This window comes from Echeneis naucrates, chromosome 14 (assembly GCF_900963305.1).
Source record: "Echeneis naucrates chromosome 14, fEcheNa1.1, whole genome shotgun sequence".
NCBI classification, from domain to species: Eukaryota; Metazoa; Chordata; class Actinopteri; order Carangiformes; family Echeneidae; genus Echeneis; species Echeneis naucrates.
This window is the reverse complement of record NC_042524.1, coordinates 14,775,997-14,802,374: the sequence shown is the minus strand read 5'-3', so window position 1 is coordinate 14,802,374 and position 26,378 is coordinate 14,775,997. Positions and strand designations below refer to the sequence as shown.

The 26,378-nt window shown below is 41.3% G+C and overlaps 1 protein-coding gene across 1 annotated transcript in view; it reads left to right on the top strand.

The window, feature by feature from the left end:
* The window catches only part of LOC115054570 (roundabout homolog 2-like), a 72,450-nt gene extending 46,494 nt beyond the window's left edge, over positions 1-25,956 (top strand). The window contains exons 9-26 of the mRNA XM_029519840.1: positions 2,722-2,927; positions 6,798-6,879; positions 7,006-7,171; positions 7,543-7,709; positions 7,802-7,923; positions 9,282-9,513; positions 14,708-14,832; positions 14,937-15,108; positions 16,350-16,526; positions 17,494-17,520; positions 17,676-17,715; positions 19,284-19,411; positions 20,060-20,332; positions 21,209-21,371; positions 21,732-21,989; positions 22,781-22,989; positions 25,383-25,544; positions 25,691-25,956. Of these exons, the coding sequence (XP_029375700.1) occupies positions 2,722-2,927; positions 6,798-6,879; positions 7,006-7,171; positions 7,543-7,709; positions 7,802-7,923; positions 9,282-9,513; positions 14,708-14,832; positions 14,937-15,108; positions 16,350-16,526; positions 17,494-17,520; positions 17,676-17,715; positions 19,284-19,411; positions 20,060-20,332; positions 21,209-21,371; positions 21,732-21,989; positions 22,781-22,989; positions 25,383-25,544; positions 25,691-25,956 (2,975 nt within the window). The remainder of the gene's footprint in view (positions 1-2,721; positions 2,928-6,797; positions 6,880-7,005; positions 7,172-7,542; positions 7,710-7,801; positions 7,924-9,281; positions 9,514-14,707; positions 14,833-14,936; positions 15,109-16,349; positions 16,527-17,493; positions 17,521-17,675; positions 17,716-19,283; positions 19,412-20,059; positions 20,333-21,208; positions 21,372-21,731; positions 21,990-22,780; positions 22,990-25,382; positions 25,545-25,690) is intronic.
* Positions 25,957-26,378: the final 422 nt, after the last annotated feature.

Here is a 26,378-nt window from a genome sequence, read left to right as displayed (position 1 = left end):
GCTGCCAGCTGGGAGCTGTTTATGCCCTTCTCTCCATTTGTTTCTTGGCTTTTTCTCACACACATTATTAAATTAACATCTGTTGAAGTGTTTTTTTTGGAGATGAAATGACTCCTGTTCCATCACTCAGCGGAGATGGATCAATATCCAAATGTTTGGTGTAGAGCAGAAGGGATTGGAGAAATGCCTTTGATTGATGGCTGTTGTATTTTTATTTATTTTTTATTTTTTATTTTTTATTTTTTTCGATTGATGGCTGTTAACGAAGATTGATAGAGTGGAATTTTGGATGAGTTACTTAAAAATGGGAGATCGCTTACCATTTAAGTGTCACCCTCCACAGCTGAAAACTGAAACCAAGATAAAAAAAAAATGCTGCAGTATTTCAAGCGGCTGCTTGAAGCTAGTTTCAAAAACAAATCAATCCCTGTAGGCTGTCGTCTTATGTTGCCAAACATATTTACAGCCTGGAACAAATCACAATTTTGGTCCCTATTCCTAATTTCCTCCTTCCGAGTGACTGCACGCGGGGTGGATTTTATTAAAGTTTTATTTAATCTTAAAGTTTTGCATAATTGGGGGCAAATCACTATGCACCACAGTCTTGGCTCCACATGTGTCCCTCCTTTTTCCCCATTTTTAGACTAAGTGGGAGTTTGGTAGAAGTTGGCACTGCCTGAATAAAGTGACAGCGGAGGAGAGTCAAAAACCTGGTCTGTCCATTTACAGTGTATGTTTACCATCGCGGTGTCCAAGAGAGTCCTCCTCACCTTGTTGTGTGACAGACAGGGTTATTAATCATCCAACAATGGTACCTACTGCAACTTTAAGCTGAAACTGAAACATCTTTGTGCAGTTTTCCAGTTTTCCAACCAGTGTAAGAAAAGGAGTTGTGCACTCTATAAATCACACACCCTGGTCGCCCTGGTGCACAGGCTGAGGAAGGCCCCGTGCGAGGATTGTAACAAAGTCTTTGTATTCAGCTATTTGTTGCTATTTGTTGCTATTTTTGGAGCCGTCTGACCAAACAGACAGTTGGGTTGCCACAGAAGTCGTCTGACAATTTTCTGTGGATGTGAAACTGGGTCACTGTTAGAGTCCATTGTAACTGCAGTTAGTCCAAGATGACCACAGACGCTACTCTCCGAGCTGAACATATTTCAAAGCCATATTTCAAGCCCATGGGGGGTGAGTTTTTTGAAACCAGATAGATTTGGGTGAGCCTGAACCTGTGTAACCTATTCCTGCAGACATTGAGGGTACCTGGAGGCAAATAGTGGCTTCTGCAGTGATGCTTGATCAAAGAGAACCTTGAGAATTACCTTTCAACGCCCAGTTTTGATCTTTCGTAGTGTTTTTTTTTTTTTTTTGTAGAAATTGATGCTTTAACGATGTTAACTTGTCCAAATTAATATTTTGGTAGTAAATAATCACTCAGTAACATGAATCCAGCTATTAATTGGATATTCATTTACCTGCAAGTATACTGTAAAACAATTCTGTTTGTTTTTTGTTCTGAGTGGTTTGTGGTTAGTTCATAAGCTGGAGCCAACCATGAAAAAGCAACATTTGTTGTTTACTTACCCACTAAAGCTGGAGAGTATGGTTTCATTTCTGCGGCTAAATCAGGAACAGCAATATGATGTTGTTCTTTGCTCTTTGGTCAGTTGGGATAACAATATCTTGCTGTACAGTAGATATAAATTTTTCATCCGAAAATCTGTGCTATGCTGTCTGTAACTTAGAAAAGGCACATTGGTGAAGCATTTATTTAATCTTTACACCAACTCGATATCTGTCAGATTCCAATAGATTCTTCTGAACAACGCAATGTGCAACAGACGATCTGTATATTACCACGTAATTGCAAAGAATTCTCTCCCTACAAAACGGAGAGTCACACTTTCGGTTCTCTTTACTGTACTCCATGTGTCACCTTGTTGTACCTGATTTTGTGCTCATTCTGGTGGAGATGGTGTTACTCATTGTGCTGAAAGAGGTGTGATGGAAGATAAGGCAGGAGGAACCTGCTGTAAACACTTGTGCGAATGGGAGACAGACCTGATAACGGTGGAGAGCAGCGGTTGGGAAATTGAAAGTGGGGCAGGGGGGGTAGTTATAACGCCCAGAGAGATTCAGCACTTGAGAATGTACAATTGCGGAGTGCAGAGGCTGTTTCCTGGGTGATATAACATGCTTTAAAAAGCTTTAAAAGAGATGTATTGTTGTTCTGCTCGGCATGCTAATTCCAAGTTAGTTTAGTTTAATGGAGGGTGTGTGTGTTGGGGGGTGGGGGGACATGGGTGAGAAATGCCAAGAGGGAGGAGGTGTAGCCATGAGTCAGGGTAGTAGGAGAGAGGACAGGCATTTATGTGTTGAGAGGTGTTATAAAGAAGGACTGGTAATTAGCACCATGGGTGAAGCGTTGTTAATCCTCACCTAGTAATTAAAGCTCAAAGGTGTGATGCAGTGCCATGAGCACACTGCCCTACTGTGGAAAAGGCTCACCAAACATTCACTGCCTCTCACAACAAATCCATCAGATTGAACGGTAACATATTGGGCCTGCAATCACTAATGCAATTACTGCAATCACAAATTAACACCTTGTGATAAGGTCATGTTTTGTTTTTTTTTTTTATGCCAAGACCTTGGCATCAAAATTATACCACTTGGAATGTATTGAAAAAATAACTTTCGTTCCTTGATTATTATGCGCAGCCCTGAAGGACCGCCCGCCACCCATCATCCGGCAGGGACCATCAAACCAAACACAGGCGTTGGGAGGCGTGACCCTTCTCAGGTGTCAGGCATCCGGGGAGCCAGAGCCCACAGTCTCCTGGCGAAAGAATGGGGCCAGTCTGCTTGGAAAGGACCCGCGGTTTTCCCTGCTTGACCACGGAAGCCTCCAGATCCAGAATACCAGGGTGGGTCATGGTCACTTCCAGAGACGCATATACATTGGAGTCAGCACGCAGGATCTGACATGTAGCATAGGTGACAGTCGACTAACATCACCGGATGTTTCTGCCTCGCTCAGGTCTGAGAACACGGCACTGCTGCACTCAGACAAGCGACCAGGTTGTAAACAGTCCAGCATGATCATCTAACTGATTCATGGCCTCATTAGATCTTATTTTCGAACAAGCAACTGTCTTCTCAGATTTCAGCAATTAACCAATGAAAGGGTGGATGGAGAGTTGAGTCTTAATATAATTATAGTGGCGATGATGGCAAAAAGCACATGCTGAACTACACAAGAATACATGTTTGACTCACTAATCCTCGTTAAACAACATGATACAAATATCCTGCTGACCAGTCTTTTTTTCTGTTCCTCTGAACAGAAAAAGGTTTTTCTGAATCAGTTGAATATTCTGTAGATATCTGTCTGCAAATAAATTATGCGCACGTTTCACGTTCTGCAAGCTATACATACATTCACGCACTCCATGGACTTTGTCTTCTTTTCCTTGGTAAGGAACCATAGTTCTGCACCAATTTATTTTGCACTGTCTCTGCACAGTCAGTAAAAACAACTTTAAAAGAGGAATCATCTTTACGGTACATTCAGTACTTAGATAAAAAAACAAACACGTTTTTACGTTTGTACATCACATCTTTCTATTGCATTCAGAAGAATGAAGGGGAATTCTCTCATCTGGGAACTGATGTCAGCTGAATGTAATTCAAATGGACAAGTGCATTCAGGTTGCTTTTAAAAGATGAATAGTAAGTATTGACTTTTATAAGTCGTTTAACGCTGCAATTTAGTCTGAATCTCTGAGGCACCAGTAAAAGTCAAGGACTCAAGGACAGGGACCAGTAAGCAGAGTTTAAAGGGGGTAATGTCATGGAGGAACTGCAATATATGGTGTCCTTTCACACTGTCAAAGTGCTCTCCCTCTCTTGAGAGACAGCACAGATGTGAGTGACTCCTTAGGCGCTGCCAATATGAAATAGATTGTCATATCTCTTATTTCATGCGTCAGCACTGACGATGATAATGTTGATGGCTCTTGCGATGGGGGTGACTATTATTGGAGGAAATCAATTAAGAAAATTAATGTAAGCTCTTACTGGGCTCTTTGTTTTTCATTGGCTGGTGTTATAATTTCATCTCATCCACTCTGGAGCTTTTCTCAAGCCAAATGCAGGCCAGTGAAGGTTAATGCATTTTTACTGTACTACTAGCTGTGAATCTCCTTCCAAAGCCCGTACTGATGCAAGAGCTGGTAGAAACCATCTGGGATCAGAGTTGCTAAGGCTATTGGATTGAATCAAACTGAGCTGTATTATGAGTGTTACTTGGTTGAGCGCACACAGCCTTTTTAGGCTCATTTCACAGAGACAGCATGGCACCTTTGATTTTTAAGATGCATTCGTGTTTTTGTTTTGTTCCTGATATTAATGCATAACCCACGACAAAAACATGCCATGTCTCAGCTTTCGACTCACACTGGCCAAAGTTTATGGCTCCAAAATGTTTGAAGAAATCCATGAGGTCACACAAACTATTTAATATTTGGTGGAAAAATATTTTGTAGTCAAAGACTGCCTGTAGTGTTTGACCCATGTTCACCACACATTTTATACATTCCCTGGTGATGCTCTCACAGGCCTTCACAGGAGTCACACATGGCTCTTGCTTGTTGTGGGGTCTCTCTGCCTTTAGTTTGATCTTCAGCAAGTGGAATGCAGTTCAAGGATGTTCAAGCCTTTAGTCAAACATATGCCACTTCTTAACTATGAAAAGCTCTTTGGCTGCTTGTTGTTCGACGGAATGATGAAATGCTGTGCAATGAGTGTTGATGCATTTGGCTGAAACTAAGCCCACAGTGCTCCTGTATAACTCTGTGCTAGTGTTACTGTTTCTGTCCACTGTCCAATCATCAATAAACGCCATTGTGCACGTACCATTGGCCACCATACATGCTCAAATCAAAACGGAACCAGCACCACGTTTGACAGATGAGGTGGTGGCTTTGGGTCATGAGCAGTCCCATTTTTCTCCACATTTTCCTCTTTCCATCATTTTGCCAGAGGTTGAGGATGTTTTTTTTTTTGTTAGTCGTATCCTGACCTTTCTGTTTTTGATGTTTCACTCCAGACATAGTTTAAATATGTGAAATACTCTGCTATGATAAATAGGTTATATAAACATATATTAAAAATTAAAAAGGGGGGAAATAATGGGGCTGTACGCTTTGACCACCGCTTTGAAAAAAAAAAAATCTGGACCAGGCTTCAGGCCCCAGCCACCACCGGGTGTCAGGTGACTCAGCATCAAGCTGACATATCAAAACGGTTAGTGTAGTTATATTTGATTTGTATGTGCTGTTTGTTAGCAGTCTCTAATCCCCCATGCTGACCAGGTTTCAGGTCATCTTTGCCCCTCTTGTCCCTGGAAGTTTTCAGTTATGTTACATATAAATTCCTAGCAGTCTGAATTAGTTTGAAGTGTAAGTCACTGATTCACAGCAACACTGGTAGTTGAGTGGTTAGAATGTGCACCATGTAATTGCAGCATCCCAGGCTCGACTCCGCCCTGGTACCTAGGCTGCAGGTCTTTCTCCCCGTTTCCTGCCTCTCTGCTACTTATTGATTATAAAGGCATAAAAAGCCCAAACACATAGATGTAATTATTAAGAGTCATTGATTCACTGCAGCAGCACAGCGGCGCAGTGGTTAGCACTGTTGCCCCACAATGAGAAGACCGTGGGTTTGGTTACTGGCCTGGGGCCTTTCTGTGTGGAGTTTGCATACTCTCCCTGTGCCTGCGTGGGTTTCTCCCGGTACTCCGGTTTCCTCCCACCATCCAAAGACATCATGTTTGGGTTAAGTGGTGACTCTAAATTGTCCGTTGGTCTGAGTGTGAGTGTGAGTGGTTGTTGGTCTCTGTCTCTCTGATGGACTGGTGACCTGTCCAGGGTGAACCACGCCCTCACCCAGAGTGAGCTGGGACTGGCTCCAGCTCCTTTTATGACCTGGAAATGGATAAGTGGTTGAAGATGAATGAAGGGATGAATGATTGACTGCAGTTCAAGGTCAAAATGTGTAAGCCTTGGTGCTGACCGCTCATATTGCATCATATAAAAAAATCACATGGGCTAATTAACATGGTGAAACAATTGATTTTCATCAGAGGATGTCTTTAATAATCAACAATCATGTACATTTCAATAAATAAATGCGGCATAATATTTGTTTGCTGTGCCCAACGGATTTTTCTTCACCATGCAAATGCTACATCCATAAGGCTGGCGCTCTTTGGTTCACCGGGTTTTTGCCATTTTCAAGCTTTAGTTTTCTAGCGGTTTGAAATGTGCCCAATTACTATTGATGTCTCTGTGATAGAGTCATTATTATCTTCATCTTGTACATGGTCACCTCGTTAATCTCCATATTGTTAGAGAACTCTACCTCAATCTAATTGGCAGCTCTTCACTCCATGAGCAATACCGAGCTGTCCAGGAAGCATTTAGTGGTCAATTACTTTTCAGCCGTTGCTGTTTAAGCACTATTTGTTAAAAGGGTAATATATCTCACATACAGTTCTTTCGATATTGACCTACACATACTCAAATTAAATTATAAATTAATTTAGGATCCATTATTTTATTTCAAGTTACATGCTGAAGCAACACTCTTGAACATCAAAAATAATGATATAACTCTTAAACAGTGGAGGTCAGTTTTATTCATTTCAGCTATGTTGAAGTTGTCATACTACCATCCTGTCATTGAGTTTGTTTGGTCATTATTGATGATGACACACTCTACTGTATCTTTCGTAGATGTCCGACTCTGGGTTGTACACCTGTGTAGCGACCAGTTCAAGTGGAGAAACATCATGGAGTGCCTTCTTGGATGTCAGAGGTCTGCTTCGAAACAAATAATTCAAATTAAAAATGAACAGTGTCTTTTGAGGCACACAATATCTTTTGCATATCCTTTGTATTTGCAGGTATTACTTCAGTTTCTCTATTTTTCTTCTTTCATCAGACTCCACTGACCTCATCGACTTCATGTATCACAATGCAACGGCCCTCCCAGGGCCTCCCTCCAAGCCAGAGGTCACTGATGTTACCAAGAGTAGTATCTCGTTGTCATGGGAACAGGGGCCAGAAGCGGGCTCCCCAGTGTCCTCCTATGTCATTGAGGCCTTTGGGTATGTCTGTGACCTATGGCCTTGAGCCACATCTAGTGACCCCCTAAAACTTTGATAGCTGGAACAGATGTGGGTGTTTCTGTGGGCATTCAAACATGTCAAGACCTTTTCAAGCTGGATAGCCTGGATGGGTTATCTCTTACAGTTTACAGTGTATTAGAATGAACATTTTTCTGGTATTTAAATTTACGTGCTAATTAGTTAGAAAATGAAAGTGCACTTTTACTAGAAAAGGATTTTTTTCCAGTCCCATGTGGCCAGCCATTAGTATTATAGGTCACTTGTGTTGCTCCCAATAAAATTTTCTAAAATGTTCTCTCTATAGTAATGAAAAGAGTCTTCCCGGCTGATTAGATTTATGCTTTCTACAGTCAGTCTGTGAGCAACAGCTGGCAGACAGTGGCAGACCACGTGAAGACCACTGGCTACACTGTCAAAGACCTACGGCCCAATACTGTCTACCTTTTCATCATCAGGGCAGTCAATGCCCAAGGGCTCGGGGACCCCAGCCCCATGTCTGAGCCTGTTCGGACACAAGGTACTGAAATGAATATTCATTGTAATGGAGCCTAAGTGATTAGCATCACCATTCCACTTTAAGTGCTGTCTTCCTCTCTCCCACTCTCCCAGACATTAGTCCCACTGCACAGGGGGTGGACCACCGCCGTGTGCAGAAGGAGTTGGGGGATGTGGTGGTCAGCATGCATAACCCTGTGGTCCTTAGCTCCACTTCGGTTCAGGTCACGTGGACCGTGAGTATTCATACCATTTGAATATCTTTTGTGGCTTGCAGCAGTTGTGCTATTGTTACCTTCAAAGCAGCAAACCGAACCTCATCCGAGCTTCTCGGAGAAGTTTAAACTTGGCACGTCTCTGTGTTTTGGATTAATTGGTACATAGACACACACACACTAAACATTATCAGCTACACATCCATGGACTGAACAGCTGGTGCTTCATTAGTTCAGAATGGGTTGAGGTGATGCAGGAATCAAGACTAATGTTTCTATTTAGGACAAATATATCACCATTAGGTGCTACATGTGTCACCTCTGGAGTCAGTTTGCAGTCAACCCTTTATCTGGGAAATGTTATTCCTGTCTGTTGGCAGGGTGTCCCAGCTGCCAGCTGCTGTAGGTTAATGACACACCTCGGATGGCCTTACACAGGTCTGCTATTTCATGCTTGTCAGTACAACTATGGACTGGAATGTGGCTATTAGACTGACACAGTGACAGGTTAAACCAGCATTTGTGGTACATCTAAGTGGGTCCACAAATGATCCTAGCACCAGTCATTACCTGGTGCACACAGCACACATTTCTGTGTTGGACTCTATATTTTAGTACTCTTTAGTCTGACAATCAAATATTCACTAAATAACAAGGGGAAATGGTGTACTAGTGCAAAATCCTCATTCCAGACATCATAAAGTACTCAAACCTAATCCTGGCCCACATGCACACAATCTACACACCTCTCAGACTTACTTGTAAACGACTGCTGAGTTTTCTAAGAGACATTTAAATGGCAATAACAAAACTTCTGTTTTGAGATGTAATAGGTAGTTCAACGCACTATTTCTATCAAATAACTACTGATTTTGTTTTAGACACTAATCTATACATTTAAACTACTGCTGTAACTGCGACAACATGTGTCTCAGTAAAGTCATACTGCCATACTGAAGAATGTGCATGGCATGGCTAATGTATGTATAAAATGCTTCTGTCCCTGTTAAAAAGCCATTAGTTTAAGTTGTATATGCTACATATTTTACTCTTTCAGTGGAATTTAGTACCAAAAATGAAGTAAATTAATAAAAGAGAAAAATTCTGGCTGTTTGGATCCTTTATTTTGAGTCTAGACCATGCTGAAGGTGTCTGACTCAGAAGTACTGTTCACTTTTGGCAAATACCTTCTTCTAGACTTCAGATGGTTTCTTCCATCTCTGCAGCTAATGAAACTGTACGATTAACTAAGCGTGCATTGTCACAGGCCGAGGGCATAAACTGAATGCTGATCCACAGCCCCAGAACAGGTTTATACACAGATGCAAGTTGTCTCTCTCTCTCTCTCTCTCTCTCTCTCTCTCTTTCTCTCAACTCAGGTGGAGAATCCATCCCAGTTTATTCAAGGCTACCGTGTTCTCTACCGACAAACGTCAGGGCTGCCCTCCCCAGGGCCGTGGGAAATACAGGACTTGAAGGTTGCCTCAGAGAGGGACATAACTCTTGGTGCTCTAAAGAAAGGAATCGTCTATGAGATTAAAGTGCGGCCATACTTCAACGAGTTTCAGGGTGCAGACAGTGAATCTATGACAGCACGCACCATGGAAGAAGGTAAGAAAATCGGACCTCTGACAGCAATCAATTGCTCTGCTGACTTTGTGTCGCAGGACATGTAAGATTCAGTTACTTATGCATGAGCAGACACTCTTGTGTAAATGATTCTACCTACTTTTATATTTAGCTTGCGCCTCTAATGGCTTCATGGCAAGATAGTAATGGATAATGGCATTTCAAGTACACCCACCCACACGCACAGACTGCTGCAGTGCCACGTCCCCTGTGTGTGAAAACAGGTCTCCCAGACAGCACAGTGGGGGTCTGTGACAAGCCCAAGCTCTGTGGGTTGGCGGGCAGAAACAGTCTACCTTTGACATACACTCAGCTCTCTCTCTGCTCCTCCGCAGACCCCTGCTGCCATGTCTGCGTCACACAAAGACCACACCACTGAGAAATAACCCCCCTTCCCATCGCTAATGCTCACACACTGTCTTAATCTCAAATGAGCTTTATTAGTTTTAACACATCTCTTTTCGCGCTGTTCAGCTGACCGGCCACCAGGTCCTCTAACTACTGCCAAATGAATGCACCATTATTTGGGGCATCTTTTATTTATTCATTAGACAACCTGCAGTGTAATTTTATTCATCTGCATACGTCTTGCAGATTTTTTGTATTTGACATGATTTCCAAAGGACATCATTGTGTTCAATATGAAATTTGTCTATAAATCAGTTTAAAAATCTCTCAAAAAGTTCCAAGTTGTTCCCTGTAGGGTTTTGCTCCATATAATAGCTATGTGGACTATAACTGGATTACAATTATAGTCCACCATGCATCCATGAGTTCATTGTGAGTAAGAAATGCTTATTGCTAATTCGGCCTTTAATGGTCCCAAATTGCCAATATTTAAATATTATGAAATGAAAATGCCTTCAAGTAAATGGCCATTGTGCCCATAGCTGATAGATAAACTGTATAACTGCTTCCGCAGTAAGTAAAAGAACAAACAAACAAAAAAAAAAACACAACCCTAACCCAAGGTCCACTCATTAGTCTGGAGCTTCCAGTTAGTCTGGGGTTGTCTTTGTCAGCAGCTAGATTTTGCTGACCATCAACAGAACAACAGAGTGTGTTGGCCAGTGAGTAATGATAGTTTATTCTTGAACTCATAAATAATAATAGACAGATCCCAACTTAAAAAAGTAATTTTCCAACTTCTACAATTGCCATTGTTAGTATTAAAAGTTGAGTTCAGCATCAAACTTCTTTCTTTTGCACACCAAGTGCTTTTCCAAGCAAAGAAAGCAATATTGCTTTCTACAGCTAGAGATGGCTGGTGATGGCTACAGACCCCAGCAAGCCTGCAGGCTTCTTGTTGGTACTGTGGGCAAGGCCAATCTAGACATGGATCCAGAGAAGGCTAAAGATGTTAGCATAACTGTATTCTCTGTCACATCTTTTTGACTATTAAAATGAGAATGTTAAGCAGCTGACCCTGGCCTATGTGGTCACTTTCTGCTAGGGACTATAGCCTGCGATTTGCCCAGAAGGTGTGGTTCTCCTGGGAAGGCAGTCTTTAAAAATTCTCTAAAGACACCTGAACTACTAAACTCCTATGGCAACAGATCCAACCTTCACTGATGAAAATGGAGCTGGAGGTGCAGCATTGCTACACAATGGCTTGGTCTAAGAGCAATTCATGGTGGGGCCATTAATTGTGAAAAGAAAATGTTTTCCCCGCAGTATCAGTGTTCCATGATGAAAGGATCACAGGGCTCTGTCTTTCTCCCAATAAGATCATAAGGAAGGGTTATGAACTGGGGACGCAATTGGTGGGGAAGTAGAAACTCTGCCACACTGGAGTCCAATTAAAATGGCCACCAAGGATCAAGGTTTTTTTTGCAGACTGGGGCACATGCTCTAGTTATTTGGGGTCCAGGAAAGAAGGCATCATGGGAAAGAAAAAAAAAAGAGCTTGATATGCTGTTACTTTAAAGTGTTGAAAATGTGCTGCTCTGCAGAAATATGGAAAAAAAAAAAAAACACATCTGCTATCCATCAAAGGTAAATTGGGAATGTCTTTGTGAAACACTCGCAGAGGCCATCTTAAGGGTCCCAGAGGTCAGAATTGCTGATGGTTTATGCTTCATTCAGGGGCAAATTGTGATTAATGATCCTCACAACCTTTCGATGAGTTTTCGATGAGAACAGTATGGCCTGAGGCAGTCTGCTGTGTGACGTTACCACCACTGCTGTCATCCATAAGGTGCTCGGGCTCGCCACCACTGATGATGGCAAATCGAAGGAAATTCTATTGTGTGTTTGAGTCCCAGGTAGGCTTAGCTGTTGGGACCAGAGAGGTGTTCGTTCTGTGTGTCTCCGGTCCTACTAGTTTACTTTACATTTTTTCATCAGAACATGTTTGAATGGTATAAAAATGATTCTAGTTTGAGTGTCAATTAGATTAAGTTACACAACGACTTGCATAGCAGGTTATGTTTACCAATCTAACATCCTGCATTATCAGGGAATCAGTGTCTTTGTTCAGTAGCATAACCATGAAAAAAAGAGAACACTGAATATTAATTCAGACACTGGAAGAATTAATATCTTTAAATTACTCTTTAGCTACTCCACTCATTAGACATACTATTTGACCTTTTACTCTGTTATGACTGTTTGTTGTAACGTTATCCTGAGTCATTACTTGTTTTGGCATTGAAGCCATTATTGATCTTCGGGAATTCTCTCTTCATGCATACGGAAATTGCATAGCTACACTCAATGCTTTCTGTCTTCTCCTAATGTAAACATTTGACTGACTGGACAAGCTCCATTAGTTTGCTGACACAGCACCCCTCAAATGACATTTTGAAATCTGGAGCTTGCCTGTTTGATGGCACACTGACAGCAGCTGAACAATGATGTATATAGTTTTAGGTAAAACATATTATGTGCCATATTCATAGTGTTCAAAGCTGAACATGCATACACTGATTGTTACACTACGCAATTTATGTTAGTCTTTTCTGCAAATTTGTTGGCCTGTTACTTTTTAATTTTCTACTAATTTCCACACATACTGTGTATAAACTGCTAGTATTATATGGTCACTCATGGGCCGCATGTCAATTATATGAAACAGGGAGCTTAGGGAGAGGAGATTTCCAGTCCTGTGCTTTTACTTCTTTTACGCTGGAACTGCTGCATCATCCAGCAGTGTCTGCAGAAGCTCAAATCTGGCTAGGGACATTTGCAGCATGTCATTCTCCACCTCTCTCTTCCTGTTACTTGTCAGCCTCTCTGCCAGTTACTTATTAAAATAAAGGCATGAAAGGCCCCCAAAATATAATTTTGAAAAAGAAAAAACATGTGATCTATTAGATGCAGTATAATTATGGATGAATATTAAATCTTAACTCCCAGTGGTGAAATTGCAAATTCTTACCCTGTTTATATCTCAAAAATGATGGATAGCTTTTAGACTAAGCCCACGGATGGCGGTGACAGTCCAGATGTGCGATTTCCACTTCTAGGCAGTTTTGATTTCAAGCCACAATTCTTATTCCGCATTCATGTGATGGATATTGCAGATAAAAAGTTTTGTTCTATCAGATCTTTGTTTATTTGGTTCTGCCATTCATTTTATTTATTGCTTAATTTTAAGACAAAGTATCCCACGTTGAAAGGCTCTCAAAATGATTTTTAAAGGGTGGCTACGTTCTACCACAGTCTGCGTAGAGTAATACTGGTTCAACTTTGTTTTAAGCATGAATCTTGTATTGATATTGAATTTGACATAAATATATATAAGTATTTATGGGAAATAGTCTTCAGTCTAACAATTTATTGGACTGGCCTCTCCTTTAATATATTATTTCACTTTTTTAATATCTGAATCATAACCATATCGTGACAGCACGTCTTTGAGACTGGGTTTAACAGTAATTGTTTCAGAAAGTCAATACAGTCTAAAAGGCTGAATATAGATACCCTTAAACTAGGTTAAGCCAATTTGTTAAATGCAATAAAAATAAACTGCATCTCATAGGGCTTATTCATTCCTTTGTGCTGCCAGGCTGTCAAATATTTTGTGGATGTGCTGTATCTGTTTAGAGCCTCTCTTTGAAGCACAAGTTAAATCGTTTGGGGGGCTTTTGTTTCATCTTTCCAATTTAGAAAACAAAAAAAAAAAATCCATTGCAATGTGAGCTACCTCAGCCAGATGTTGAGAGCTATCCAGCTTTCAGTGGGCTGGCAGAGGTCAGTCTCTGGACTGGCACAGACACTCTTTATTATACTTCTGATGTGCCCTAGTTGCATTAGATCATATTCACAATACGTTCTCTATGGACTTTGCTTGCTGTTGCCTCTGTGTGACAGTGTGCACGTTTGTAGCATTCCTCACCAGTCATTGGCAACAACAAGTCCATCTGGAGATTTTAAGTCATAGTATCCTTGTCCTTCTCCAGCCAGGTGGCAAGCAAGACAACCATCATGGCCCACCTGCTCCAGCCTTTCTGCATTCCTGCGGCGTCTGTTGCCTTGCTTACATGGATCCACTGCAGATAGCCTTAATATTTTGCAGCTCCTTAATTGGATTTAGAGCAGTTATTTCATCCACTCAGTCAGAGCATAATGATATTTTTAATGGGAATCATGAGAAACTATGTCCCCAGAGCAGTGGCACAGTCCATTCAGTGAAAGATGATGATTCCCTCAATTGCATAGATATGATGTTTGCCTCCTGCTGCCTGCAGTCTCTTTAAACTCTCTAATAGGTCCATGCAGGTTATCAAGCCAGTTTGGTACATTTTTGACACCTTGCTTGACATTTCATCCCAAAACCCTCATTAGCGGACATTAAAGGAGACTGGCCGTTTTACTGAAATATGCAAATTGAATATAGCTACCTCAGAAGCATTCACATCTGTTATAATCAATTGTGGAAGTGATCCTAGTTACTGGGTGCAACCATTTTTTCCTTGACTGTGAAAAATAATCCATTCATATCTCAACTTTCTGGCCTGCTTGGGGTGGTCATCATTGCTGCTATTGGTGTAGCACATTTTGGACCTTAAATGCTATCTTACTATTAAGAAATGGTAATGAGATGGTGTACTGGTAGCTGTCTGCCACACTGGCTTAGGAAATGCCTTGTTGTATGACTTGCTGTATGAATGAATTGAGGTTGTTGGTGAGACCCTGCACCCTGATCTGATGTGTGTGTGTGTCCCCAAAAAAGCTCCGAGTGCACCTCCACAGCAAGTGACAGTGTTGACAGTAGGAAGCCATAACAGCACCTCCATCAGCGTGTCGTGGGACCCCCCTCCCTCTGACCAACAGAATGGCATCATCCAGGAGTACAAGGTAGAGTCAAACCCTGTGCCTGATACACTACCCCAGCCTGATGTCTTAGTAATGTACTGTATCAGCTCCCAACGAATTCTGTCTGGCATCTCTGTCTCCGTCAGATCTGGTGTTTGGCCAACGAAACACGGTTTCATGTCAATAAGTCTGTGGATGCAACCATCCGTTCAGTGGTTGTTGGGGGTCTGCAGGCTGGAGTGCAGTACCATGTGGAGGTGGCTGCAGGCACCAGTGCAGGAGTGGGGGTCAAGAGCAAACCCCAGCTCATCATTCTGGGTAATCCACTCTTACACACACACGCACGCACGCACGCAGGCACGCTCCGAACCCGGAGTCTAATGAAATGACCCCATAATGGGAACTTGGGTCTCTGTCACAGATTGGGGGTCTGGAAAGATGATTTATCAATTTATCGCACTTGAAGAAATAAGATTGCACTTTACAAAGCAAACATCCACCGACAAATCAATAGCAGTTCGTTAAGTGCCGAGTCTGGTAACACATTGCCAAGTACTGTTAGCCATATCAATAATCCTCTTCAATATGTGGGCAGCCAGTGCTAACAAAGTAGACAGTGTTTTTGTATGAGCTTATCAGTCTATCACATCTTATCAAATTGTTAAAGGATGCTTGGAGTATATAAGCCCAGAATCAATATAGGCGCCCAAGCCAGATGCTCTTCATCTATGGCTTCTGACCGATAATAACACCCTTAACGCACAGAGTAAGGGAAACACAGGCATGTGGACTGAAGCTTAATGATGGGGGGAGTTTCCTGCTGGAGACTGTGAATCTAATTTCACAGCACAGTACCCGCAACAGAAAATCAAACTCTGTCAGAGCTGCTCTGTCAATCTCGTGTCTTGCAGCTCAAGTTGATAAGTGCACTGCTGAATTGATTAACTGTGCCAACATATTGGATTCACTGCTGCTGTTTTTTTTGTTGTTGTTGTTGTTGTTGTTGTTGTTTTTTTCATCGCAGTTGCTCTTTGTGTTTGTTTGTTTGTTTTTCATTATTTTTCACTATTTATTTATTCATGGTCTCGTCTTTTAGTTATTCTTCTGATCCATGTAACACAAAAACGCCTTGCTCTCTATAGTGGTTGTCTTTTTAAAGTGCCTCTTTGGACCACATTTTTTTTTGTTTGTTTGTTTATTCCCTTAAATTAGCAGCTGTAAAATAACAAGATAATGATACCTTGAGCTGAAGCACTTTGATGTGATACTGGGCCATACAAGAAACACTCCTGAGCATATTTGGTTTTGTTTGTTCTTTGATTGATGTTTTTTTTTTTTTTTTTGAGACATGGCTTTTATGCTGAAGGCAACCATATAAAACTGATAGTTTTTCCCTATTTCATTTGTATTATTTAACTAATTTTTATAGCTTGTGAATAATTAAATAAAACAATTTCTTCACACACAATTTATTCACACTGACAATTGACATTTAACCTTTCTTTTGTTTCATTCCGGCGTGTAAAATGTGTGTCTGTATTTGTGCGTGGTGCACCCAGGTGCAGAACTGAGGGATGTAATGACGGGATCAGAGGGCAACAATAGCATCTCAGACGTAGTGAAGCAGCCAGCTTTCATTGCTGGTTTGGGGGGTGCCTGCTGGATCGTCCTCATGGGCTTCAGTGCCTGGCTGTACTGGAGGAGAAAAAAGAGGAAGGGACTCAGCAACTACGCAGGTAAATGATCAATTGCATCAGTCAGTCTGTCTCTCCCATGAAAGCTGATGTCATCACAAGTCACTCCATTTGAGCGGGCTAAAATGCAGAACAAAGGAAATATTCGGCACAGATGGAAATAGGCCCTATTTACTTTAATTCACTGTGCACTGATGTGCATCAACTGAGCTGAGTTCCATCAGCGCCGCACCCCAACACGCTAATACATTCATGTGAGGTAAGTAATTTAACATCCCCTTCCATTATCAGACCATAGCTGGTGTTGTTTGCACATTAACACGAGGTGTGTGTAGGTTTAGCGATGAAATAATCTTTTATCCCTCCATGAATCATATAGGTGCATGCCATTATCTAATGTGTAATGCAGCTTTCATTGTTGTGACTTCGGGGACAGAGCTATGATTTCCTTATTCAACAGGGATTTACATGATTGAATCCCACTTCTCTGCTCCCTTCTATCAACACATATTGAGTTTAATCCCACCCACCCACCCCCCAAAAAAAAAACAAATACAAAAACAAAAACACATTCCACTTCAGTGAAAATCAAATCTTTAGGCTATAATCATTCCATATTTTTCTTCTAATACATACATATTTTATTATTTTTCAAATATTTAATATTCGCTCTTTTTTTAGACATCCCCCGCGCATTAATTGGAAAGACATAAATATTGTACATAATAATGATGAAGATGTCCCATGGCAAAACAGGGGGTCAAAGGTATCACCTTTGTTTGAACTTTACCCCTCAGGCTACCAGTGTAATTTCCAAAAAATGTCATCTATTACCACCCCAAGTTCCATCAAAATCAGACCAGTGCCGACATTCAGTGGTAAACGATGGACAAATAAAGCACACATGAAAGGACTTAATGTGTATGCTCATCAAAACAATATAGTTGTATCATTTACTTGGGATTCATGAGCTTTTGACATTAATGCCCCCTGTCTTTTTGAATTGCAGTCCAGTCCTTCACTTTTACTCGTGCAGGTATGTTTTTACATTGTGCATTATACTTTTAAATATCAGAGTACTTCTCTGACCACAGTCTGACAGCCATAATATCTCCATTCAAACTGATGCTCGTTATGGATCGTTTTAGGACAAACTAAATGTGTCTATTTCTCTGTCTCTTTCTCCACCAGTTACTTTCCAAAGAGACAGAGGTCTGATCAGAAATGGAAGGTGAGCATTGAATTTAATTCATAAAATCCAAGAAACCTCAAAGCCAAAGCTTTCCTTTGACATTTTAGAACCACAGTGCACTTCCCACCCTGCCTTCCCAATGACAACAAGTCATTGTGATGGCCAAAATGAAGAGTTCCCTCACGATGAATAGAATTTGCATAGATGTTCCAGCTTTCTCATATCAGTCTATGATCTGCACCGATGTACACTTGATGAAATCATTAATCACTCCTTTGAAGTGCGGGCTACCAATTAATGCAGGTGGCAGGAGGTTTTATTCACTGGCTCTATCTCAGTTCATTTTGAGGTTGCTGGCAGAGTGAGAGGTCGTGGGAGGAGGGGAGAGGTGATGAATGTGCTGTTTAAAAAGCCTGGCATTACACCGCGAGGGGTCATATGTGTATCTGCAGAAACAAAGCATTGGACCTTGAGACTCAGCTCAGTGCCTGAGAGAGTCTCCTTCCTGCTCAAAATGTCTACCTTTGCATCCACTGAATATCAAAGTGAAGTGAAACCACAACAACAAGAGATGAGTTCACTGTAGAGAATGAAAGAAATGACCTCTTTCTTACTTTTTTTATTCCTCGCTGTTTCTTTGTTCCTTTTTGTTATACCTAAGCAAGCAGATAAGCCCAGAGCCATCAAATTTACAAATTATTGACTAAAAATAAACCTTTCCTTGCCCTTTTGCGTGCATGAGCTTGTGCATATTTAGCGTGGAGAAACACACTAAATATGCACATATGTGCCACTGTGTCGGTCTTAGCATGTTTTTCCAAGTAAATGTATGCAAATGTATGTACATGCTTGTGTATTTTAAAAGGGAAATTATTGACGTAATTGTTTGAACACCTTTGAGCCATCACCAAGTCAGCTGTGAACAATTCCCATGGCACTTGGCAAATCAGGCTCAGTGGAAAATTCACAGTGTGGCTGCACATTAAATAAGCTTATGCAAACCGGATGCATAAGGCATCTGAAGGTTTTGCCATTTTTACAATGTGCTTGTAAACTGTTGCCTTTTTTCTCCTTAAATTGCTGCCCACAACTTTCCTGCCTTGAAGTCAAATCCTGTATTCATGACTGTTGTATTTCACTAAGACAAAATGACACGGTAGCTTTCCTAAACCACCTAATGGGCTTTTGCTGTCTCTGTTGCTATGGTGACAATGCACCAGTGTAGCTGATCTGCCAGAGGCTGTCCATGATTCTCAATTTAAAATGTAAATTTCTGTTGTGCTAAGGCTCTAAGGTAGATTTAGTGTGTATTTAGGCCTGCCTTGTCTCTACGGGGAGAGTTAGGGGTGGGAGAGTTAAGGGGAGGCAGAAGTCTGATTTATAGACTTGCCATTTTATGTCTTTCTGTTGTTTATTGTTGCTTGTGCATTGGGCTGTTCCACAGGCGAGAATATGCTGAATGAGTTTTCACATCAATTTGTTGTTGAGGCAGCAGGAAGAAAATGAGCAACACTGTTAAAGCGCAGGCTGGAAATTTGACTATGTCGCCACATCTCTGTCTTCTCTGCTCTCGTCTCTTTGTCTCCCTACAAACATCCTCTCCATAGCCGCCCGGGGCTTTTGAAAACGGGTGACCAAGGCCTCCCCTGGTTGGCTGACTCTTGGCCCTCCACAAGCCTCCCAGCTAACAGAGGCTTAGGAAGTCCAAAGGGGGGAAATAACTTTGGCCGAGGAGGTAAGAAATGTGAGCAGGCGCGGGTGTTGAACACACAACACAGTTTTAGTAATGCCTGGTCAGACACTTTTGATGTTCATCCTTTGAGAAGCACAGTGACAGGGCATCACGCTTAAGCCGGCATGCACAAACAAACACATGCATCCAAATTAAAAGCGCCTTTGAGGGCTTTAGTTTACTAATTTCATTTGACAGGCTTGATATTTTGCTTAAAGTTGTGGTGTTTGCATATATATTTGTGCCCGTTATCCTTTCTCATGCTCTGCCATTCTACATTTTCAAGGCTACCTGAGGTTGATAGTGCAAGTATATATTTTTGCATTGTGTATTTGTATGTTTGCATATTCTCAAAACACACTGGAATCCTGGTGAGCTTATCTGTGCAAAATAGTGGCGTTGAAGCTTAGCGCTGTTAGAGTGTCCCTCTTGCAATGGCTCCTCTGGGCTGCGACAGCTTTTTGCATGCTAATTATGGTTGCAGATAATCACTTTTATTCACATCAAGTCCATTTGAGACCTGTATTTAAATAATACAGAGTGCCAAAGCAGCAGGGAGTATTAATGACCTTAAAGATCGTTAACTTCATGTCAACTTATCTCTCCATGATATCTTTCCCTCCTCGCTCTGTCACCCGTCCTTTGTCTCAGATGTTTTGCCGTCTGCAGCGGTGGAGAAGACCGGCACCATGCTGTCCGATGGTGCCATCTATAGTAGTATCGACTTCATGGGGAAGGCAGGTTACAGCAGCCCAGCACGAGGCACTCAGCCCACCCCCTACGCCACCACTCAGATACTCCAGTCCAACAGCTTCCATGAGCTGGCTGTGGACCGGCCAGATCCCCGCTGGAAGGCTTCTCTCCAAGCCCAGCAGGAAATAGCAAACCTGGGCTACTCGCTAACCGACAGACGCCCTGGCAACGGTACGAGAATATGTAATGAAAAATGTGCAAGACAGAGCCTGTTGTTTAGTTTTTAGTTCTTTTTTGCCCTTTTCTGTGTTGCCGGCAGTATTGTGTATGTATATTGGGTCCCTTCGGACTGCAGCATTGCCGATGCAACATTTTTGCAGTGAAACAGTAATAGGCAGTAATAGGCTTTTGTTTTATCTTCTTCTTGTTTTTTTTCAGTGAAGTTACTATGAGGGAGTTGGCAAGCTAAACCAGGGAAAGGGAAAAATGGAAGGGATTTTATTTACATATTATATTTACATAATCACTGAAAATGGACCCTTAGGATAATGTTCTTAATTACTCTTCTGTCTTCATCACAATTCTGCCCTGGGAGCTTATCAAGCCCAGAAATGTCACACAATCATGATGCTTTTCTTTGAGTTAACTTGATTAGTGGTGGCAGAAAATCCCTCAGTGTTCCAAGTTATTTGTGCAATGTATACACACTTAGAAAAGTCATGGAGGCATTTCTGTCTTTCTGTACTTTTGTGGTTTCGCACAATATGCTGTGTGCTCAGCTAAATGTCAGGCTTTCCAGAGATAAAGTAGAGCAAGTGGGGATGCTGTATGGAAACAACTTAAAGCGGAACATTTTGAAAATGTCGTAATGCGCTGTCAGCATGCAAAAAAAGGGAAATAATGAGCATTCAGTGGGAGACTGAATGAATTGGTGCGAGACTAAGATTGAATATATTGAGATAGCAGCGAAAGATATAAGAATAACTTTCAGTGATTGTGTATTCAGTGTGGAATGATATGTGTGAGTATAGCGCACAGGGGTCTACTGTGAGTGTGATTGTTGGGTAGAGATAGGCTACATCTCCTTTCCTCTCTACCTACCCTCAGGTACAAAGGTTGGGAAGAAAAAAAAGGTGAAGGGTGGATCAAAGACCTCTAAATCTAATGGGACATGTTGGGCTAACATGCCCCTGCCTCCTCCACCGATGCATCCACTTCCTGGTACAGAGGTTGACCTTGACCGTTACCCTCAGGAAAACCACGGAGGAGGGTAAGATACATTCATATCTCATCAATCTCTGCTCTGCAGTGCCACATACACAAAAATACTTTTGGACAGAGGAAACACATGCAAACACAGAGGTCACAATATCCTGCACCTGTGGCCAGACTGTGTGTGGTTTTCGTCAGAGAGCTCGGGCAAGAGCTACCTTTTGTAGTTTTGGTGAAAGAAAAGCACATTGGTAACATTTTTGATCGATTAAAAAGATCAGTTTTAAAATCAAATGTGGACAAAAATGACAAGCAGTTATTGTTTAGCATATTTCTATCTTAAAATAAATAAAAATAAAAATAAAATTGTTCTTATTTTCTTATTTTCTTATTTTCTCGTTCTTTGTCTGCACGCCAGATATGACAACAACAGCTGGGTGTCGCCCATGTCGGTCCAGACATACCACCACCAGAATTTGGACAATGAGGTCGAGGAGGAGAGAGGTCCCACTCCTCCCCTGAGGGGACGATCCTCTTCCCCAGCAGCAGCACCCTTTAGCCCGCCGCCTTCTTCCTCTCTCAGCTCTGCCCACCATGAAGAAATGCAGTCCATTTTGCAGGCCCACTTGGATGAGCTAACTAGGGCTTACCAATATGAAGTGGCCAAGCAGGCATGGTAAGGATCTTTTAAAGCTTCTGTTAGATCCATTTTGGGAACATCTACATTGTAAAAATTTAAGGGTCCTTGTGTAAAAAGAAAAAAAGGAAGAAATGTGTGAGTGTTATTTGAAAGCTTTACAGACTTTACTGTGTGTACACATCGCAATTTTGTTCAAATATGTTTGCCTCACACAAAGGAAAGATACCTGTAATTGTATTCATTTTATTCAGTCGATAGTTTGGGTTTTGCATATCAATGGCTGATGTGCGTGCGCCCCGTTAATGCTGGTATTTACTCGTGTCAGCTGGAATCTGCAGTGTATGTTTCTTGCCGCCGATAAAAAAAGCTCTACATTGATTACACCTTTGATGGAGCACTGGAAAACTTGACAAGTCAGTGGTGACATGTGTTGGAGGGTAATGACTGGGTTTAGTCTAACATGCTGTTCTGACATCAGTAAATAGAGTTGGTAATTATGCATGCACCTACTCTATGGCGGGATGTGAGCCATCATGGGGGACAGCTGTGGAAGAGATAACAGGCATGTTGGTGACAGCCCTGCCCATCCAGATATCCCTTATCCAGTCCAATTACAACTCCATTGTGTTAGCACAACACACACCACTGCAGGCATTCGCACTATCTGCGCATTGCATCTCTGCCTTTCTGAATATGCAATGATTATGTATCCTGGAACTTGTTTTGCTGTACTTTTCGTCGTTATATTACCTCCATTCATTTATTTAAAAAAGAAATAAATAAATGTTGTGATCATTAACATACAATATTTCCTAACAATTAATTAGGCACATGAAGAGCAGTCCAAACATGTCCAAGACCCCCATCCCTCCAATTGACTTTATGTCCAGCACACTGGGCGCCGACTTGGGAGCCACTCTCCTTTCTGAAGACGATGAGGATGAGGAGGAGGATGAAAGATATGCTGTGGTGTCTAAGAATATGTGTGGCTTTGAATACACTCCTGGGCATAGCATGGATAACCTTGAGGGGGCAGGTATGTTTGCCACATGGTGAAACAAATTTTTTTGGCCTGATCATCTCATGTTAAATGTCACTAGACAAAATTTCATAATATACTGTATGTGAAGATTTGAGCCATTTCAGCTGCAGACAAATAAATTATCATGCTAACGTACCAATAAAAAGTTTGGACACACTTTCCTATTTATTTGGAAGTAAGTTCAAACTTTTGACTGGCACTGTGTACTCATTAATATATCAACAACAAGCTTTGCAATAATAAAATGTATTTCTTAAATACTGATCAAAATGTTGTAGTATCACATTTTTAAAGGCGCTATTGTACGTTTTGCTAACATAACAGAGCCAACGTTAGCACTGACAGCTGTTTACGTACCAAAAACTTAGCAATTTCAGCATTAAATAATTCCTAATAATACAGAGGAGATGTTAAAATTGTATAAAACAAAGCCAAGGGCAATTCTGGTTCCTGATACGTTTTCTCTTTGGCCTAAGTCGGGGTGCTAACTAGCCTTGGCCAATATCATCCCTTTCCCAAAGAGACTCAATAGCCTCCAAGCCCTAAAGACAGAGATCATATTATAACCTCTTGTACAATAAAGACAACAAACAGACAAAACTGACAAATATTCCCCATGAAATAAAATATCCCACAATCTTAATGGTTACCATACCTTTATTGTTATTAAAATTACACTACATATACAATAATGGCTACCTATTTTGCAAACATCATTTTCTTCTATTTAGTTGACGGAAAGAATATTTATTAATGTATGAATATGTATTTCTTGCTGTGCTATTAGATGTAAGGAATAAAAAAAAAAGCTGTGGGAATATGATGTGCTATACTGCTACATTGCGTTTTTCCTTTTTCATTGAAGAGACTGCAGCAACTCAACACAATATCCTCAGGAATCATGATTCTGATATCCTGGATGATTTAGTAGCACATAATTTGATTCCTATGATAGTGATAGGAGCAATTGTGTTTTTTGATGTAGCAAGAAAAAAGTTAGCTCTTGAACATCCTGGATGTGAGAGGACACGTGCCTGATAAACAATGTTTGTTTTTTTTTTTTGTTTTTTTTTAAGCGACCATCTCTAACTAATCGCTATCTGTCACAACATTGGCACTGAATGCTCAATAACATTATATTTAACATAATCCAAGGTTTTGCAGAACTGCCCAATATCAACATTTCTTCTGCCAGTAGGATTTGGATCACTGGGGCAGAAAACGCTGTGCTCTGGCTGAACTATCACCTATAGGCACACTGCACAGCACAAAGACCAAAGCATCCAATAGCCAATTCAATTAAACAGATACAAATAAGGACTAGTCAAAGTCAAAGTCTAGTGGTTGTTGGAAATTCCATACTGGATAAGAAACACATTTACAGAGCGAATGGGGACAGTGATTGACTCTCAGAGTTGGAATATAAATAATAGCTGCCATTAAGTAAAAAATTTTCAGTTATTGTGATGTAAATCAAGGATGCTCTTTTAACTCTCTGTCAAAGAGACAGTTTGTTCAAAGTTACATCAAATACACAACATATAATCCTTTAGCAACTTCAGTAGGTCGCGACTTAAAAGTCACATGTCTAACATTTAAGACTTGATGCATTTATAAATAGGGTTCTGCATGAGAATGTTTCTTTAGAGGAAAAAAACTTGAAAGTTTCTCCTACAGAGACACAACTGTACCATTTTTAGACTCCATTGTTTGATAAGTTGAGGGATTGACTTGTGCATTGGGAATATGTGATTTCAAAACTTTTAAAAACCCGCTGCAGGGCAAAATGCAGGTCAGTGTGACTAAAAATATTTACAAATACTAGTAATGCAAACATTTTTCTCTTGCGTTTAGCTGTCACACACTGTGAGTCATGCATTAGGAATGCATTCAGTGAGGTTGAGGAAATGTTATCAGTCCGGTGAATCACAACGTGAAAAAAGGCAGCTTGGTGGCAGTATTTCCAAAGGGGGTGCCATGTTGCATTTGTGTTTTATGGATTTAAATAGCACATTTCTTTACACATCTTTGGTTCCTGTCTGATTTCAATAAAGCATTTATGGTCTTTTGGGGCTTTTAAACTTTAGAATCCACTCACAAGTTTAAGTATTCAGTCGCACTGTCCTTTCAGCAAAAACTGTGTAGCCTACTGTGTATGTACACTTCGCGCCTATGGATGTTCATTTCCATATGCAGTGTGATGAAAACATTGTCTGTACATTTACATATTCTTTCAAACCATTGCATGTTTGTTATTCAACATGGGTTTAACACGACATATGTGTTGCTTTGTACATGCACATGACTTTAGTGTCTAGCTCAATGCACCATGCGTGAGTGTTGGTTGTCCATGGTAACCAAGCCGCTCTTTTTGATGCTCATTGTAGGTAAAAGCTCCCAGCAGTGTCGGCCAGACAGCTCTGGCACAGCAGACCACAGTGCGCAGGCCACACATAGCCTTGGCCACAAGAGGGCCCCGCTTACTGGCCTCAAGCCACAAACAGACAAGGTTGGGACTCTGCCCAGAGGAAGAGATTCCAACACAGACAGTAAGTTAAGTCATTTGCACTTTGAGCAATTCGATTGTTAGACAATCTGTCATTAGGGTAAATCTGATCAGAAGGGCCTTTATGGTGACACTTCATTTGTGTCCTCCAAACACCTGTATCTCCCCTCTACTCAACAGCCCACACAGCGGCCATGAAGTCCCTGCACAGCGTGGGCTCCCACATGCACAGCTCGTGGGCAGCTGCAAGCTCAGATCCCTCCGACGAGTGCATGGTGACCGTGTCAACGCTGGAGCGGCAGCATATGGCCTCCTGGAGCGGCACAACAACATCCAACAGGGCCACCCTGAGTAGGGGTTCCCACAAGAGACCTGGCACAGATCCCTCCCACAACGGGCATCCTCCCACAAACAGCACAGAGAAAAGGGAACACTGTGAGTGTCTATCCTCATGAGGAGGTATCTGTGTGCACATCACACACAATGGACACAACCTGATGCAAGCAAGCATCTGTGGAGAGCAATAATATGCAGATTCTACTGAAACCTTATTCATGTTTTTATTAACCCACGATGTGGTTCTATTTTCATATGTGCCAACAAAGCATGGGACAGAAGTCATCTTGTTTTAACTCTCAAGATCAATAAAGATTTACGTTTTTCTATCTAATAACAGAACTCAGAGCAGAACTTCACTTGTATATAATTCTGTGTTGCCAGTTCTTTAGTGAGGAAAAAAAATAAATCAAACAAACAAAAACCAAACAAATCAGGCTTGTCTCCTTTAGTCAGTTACAACAGGAGTAAAATAAGATTATTTGTGTTGATCTGAAAGAGATAAAAGTAATGTAATGGCAGAGGATGGAAGTGAAAGGGC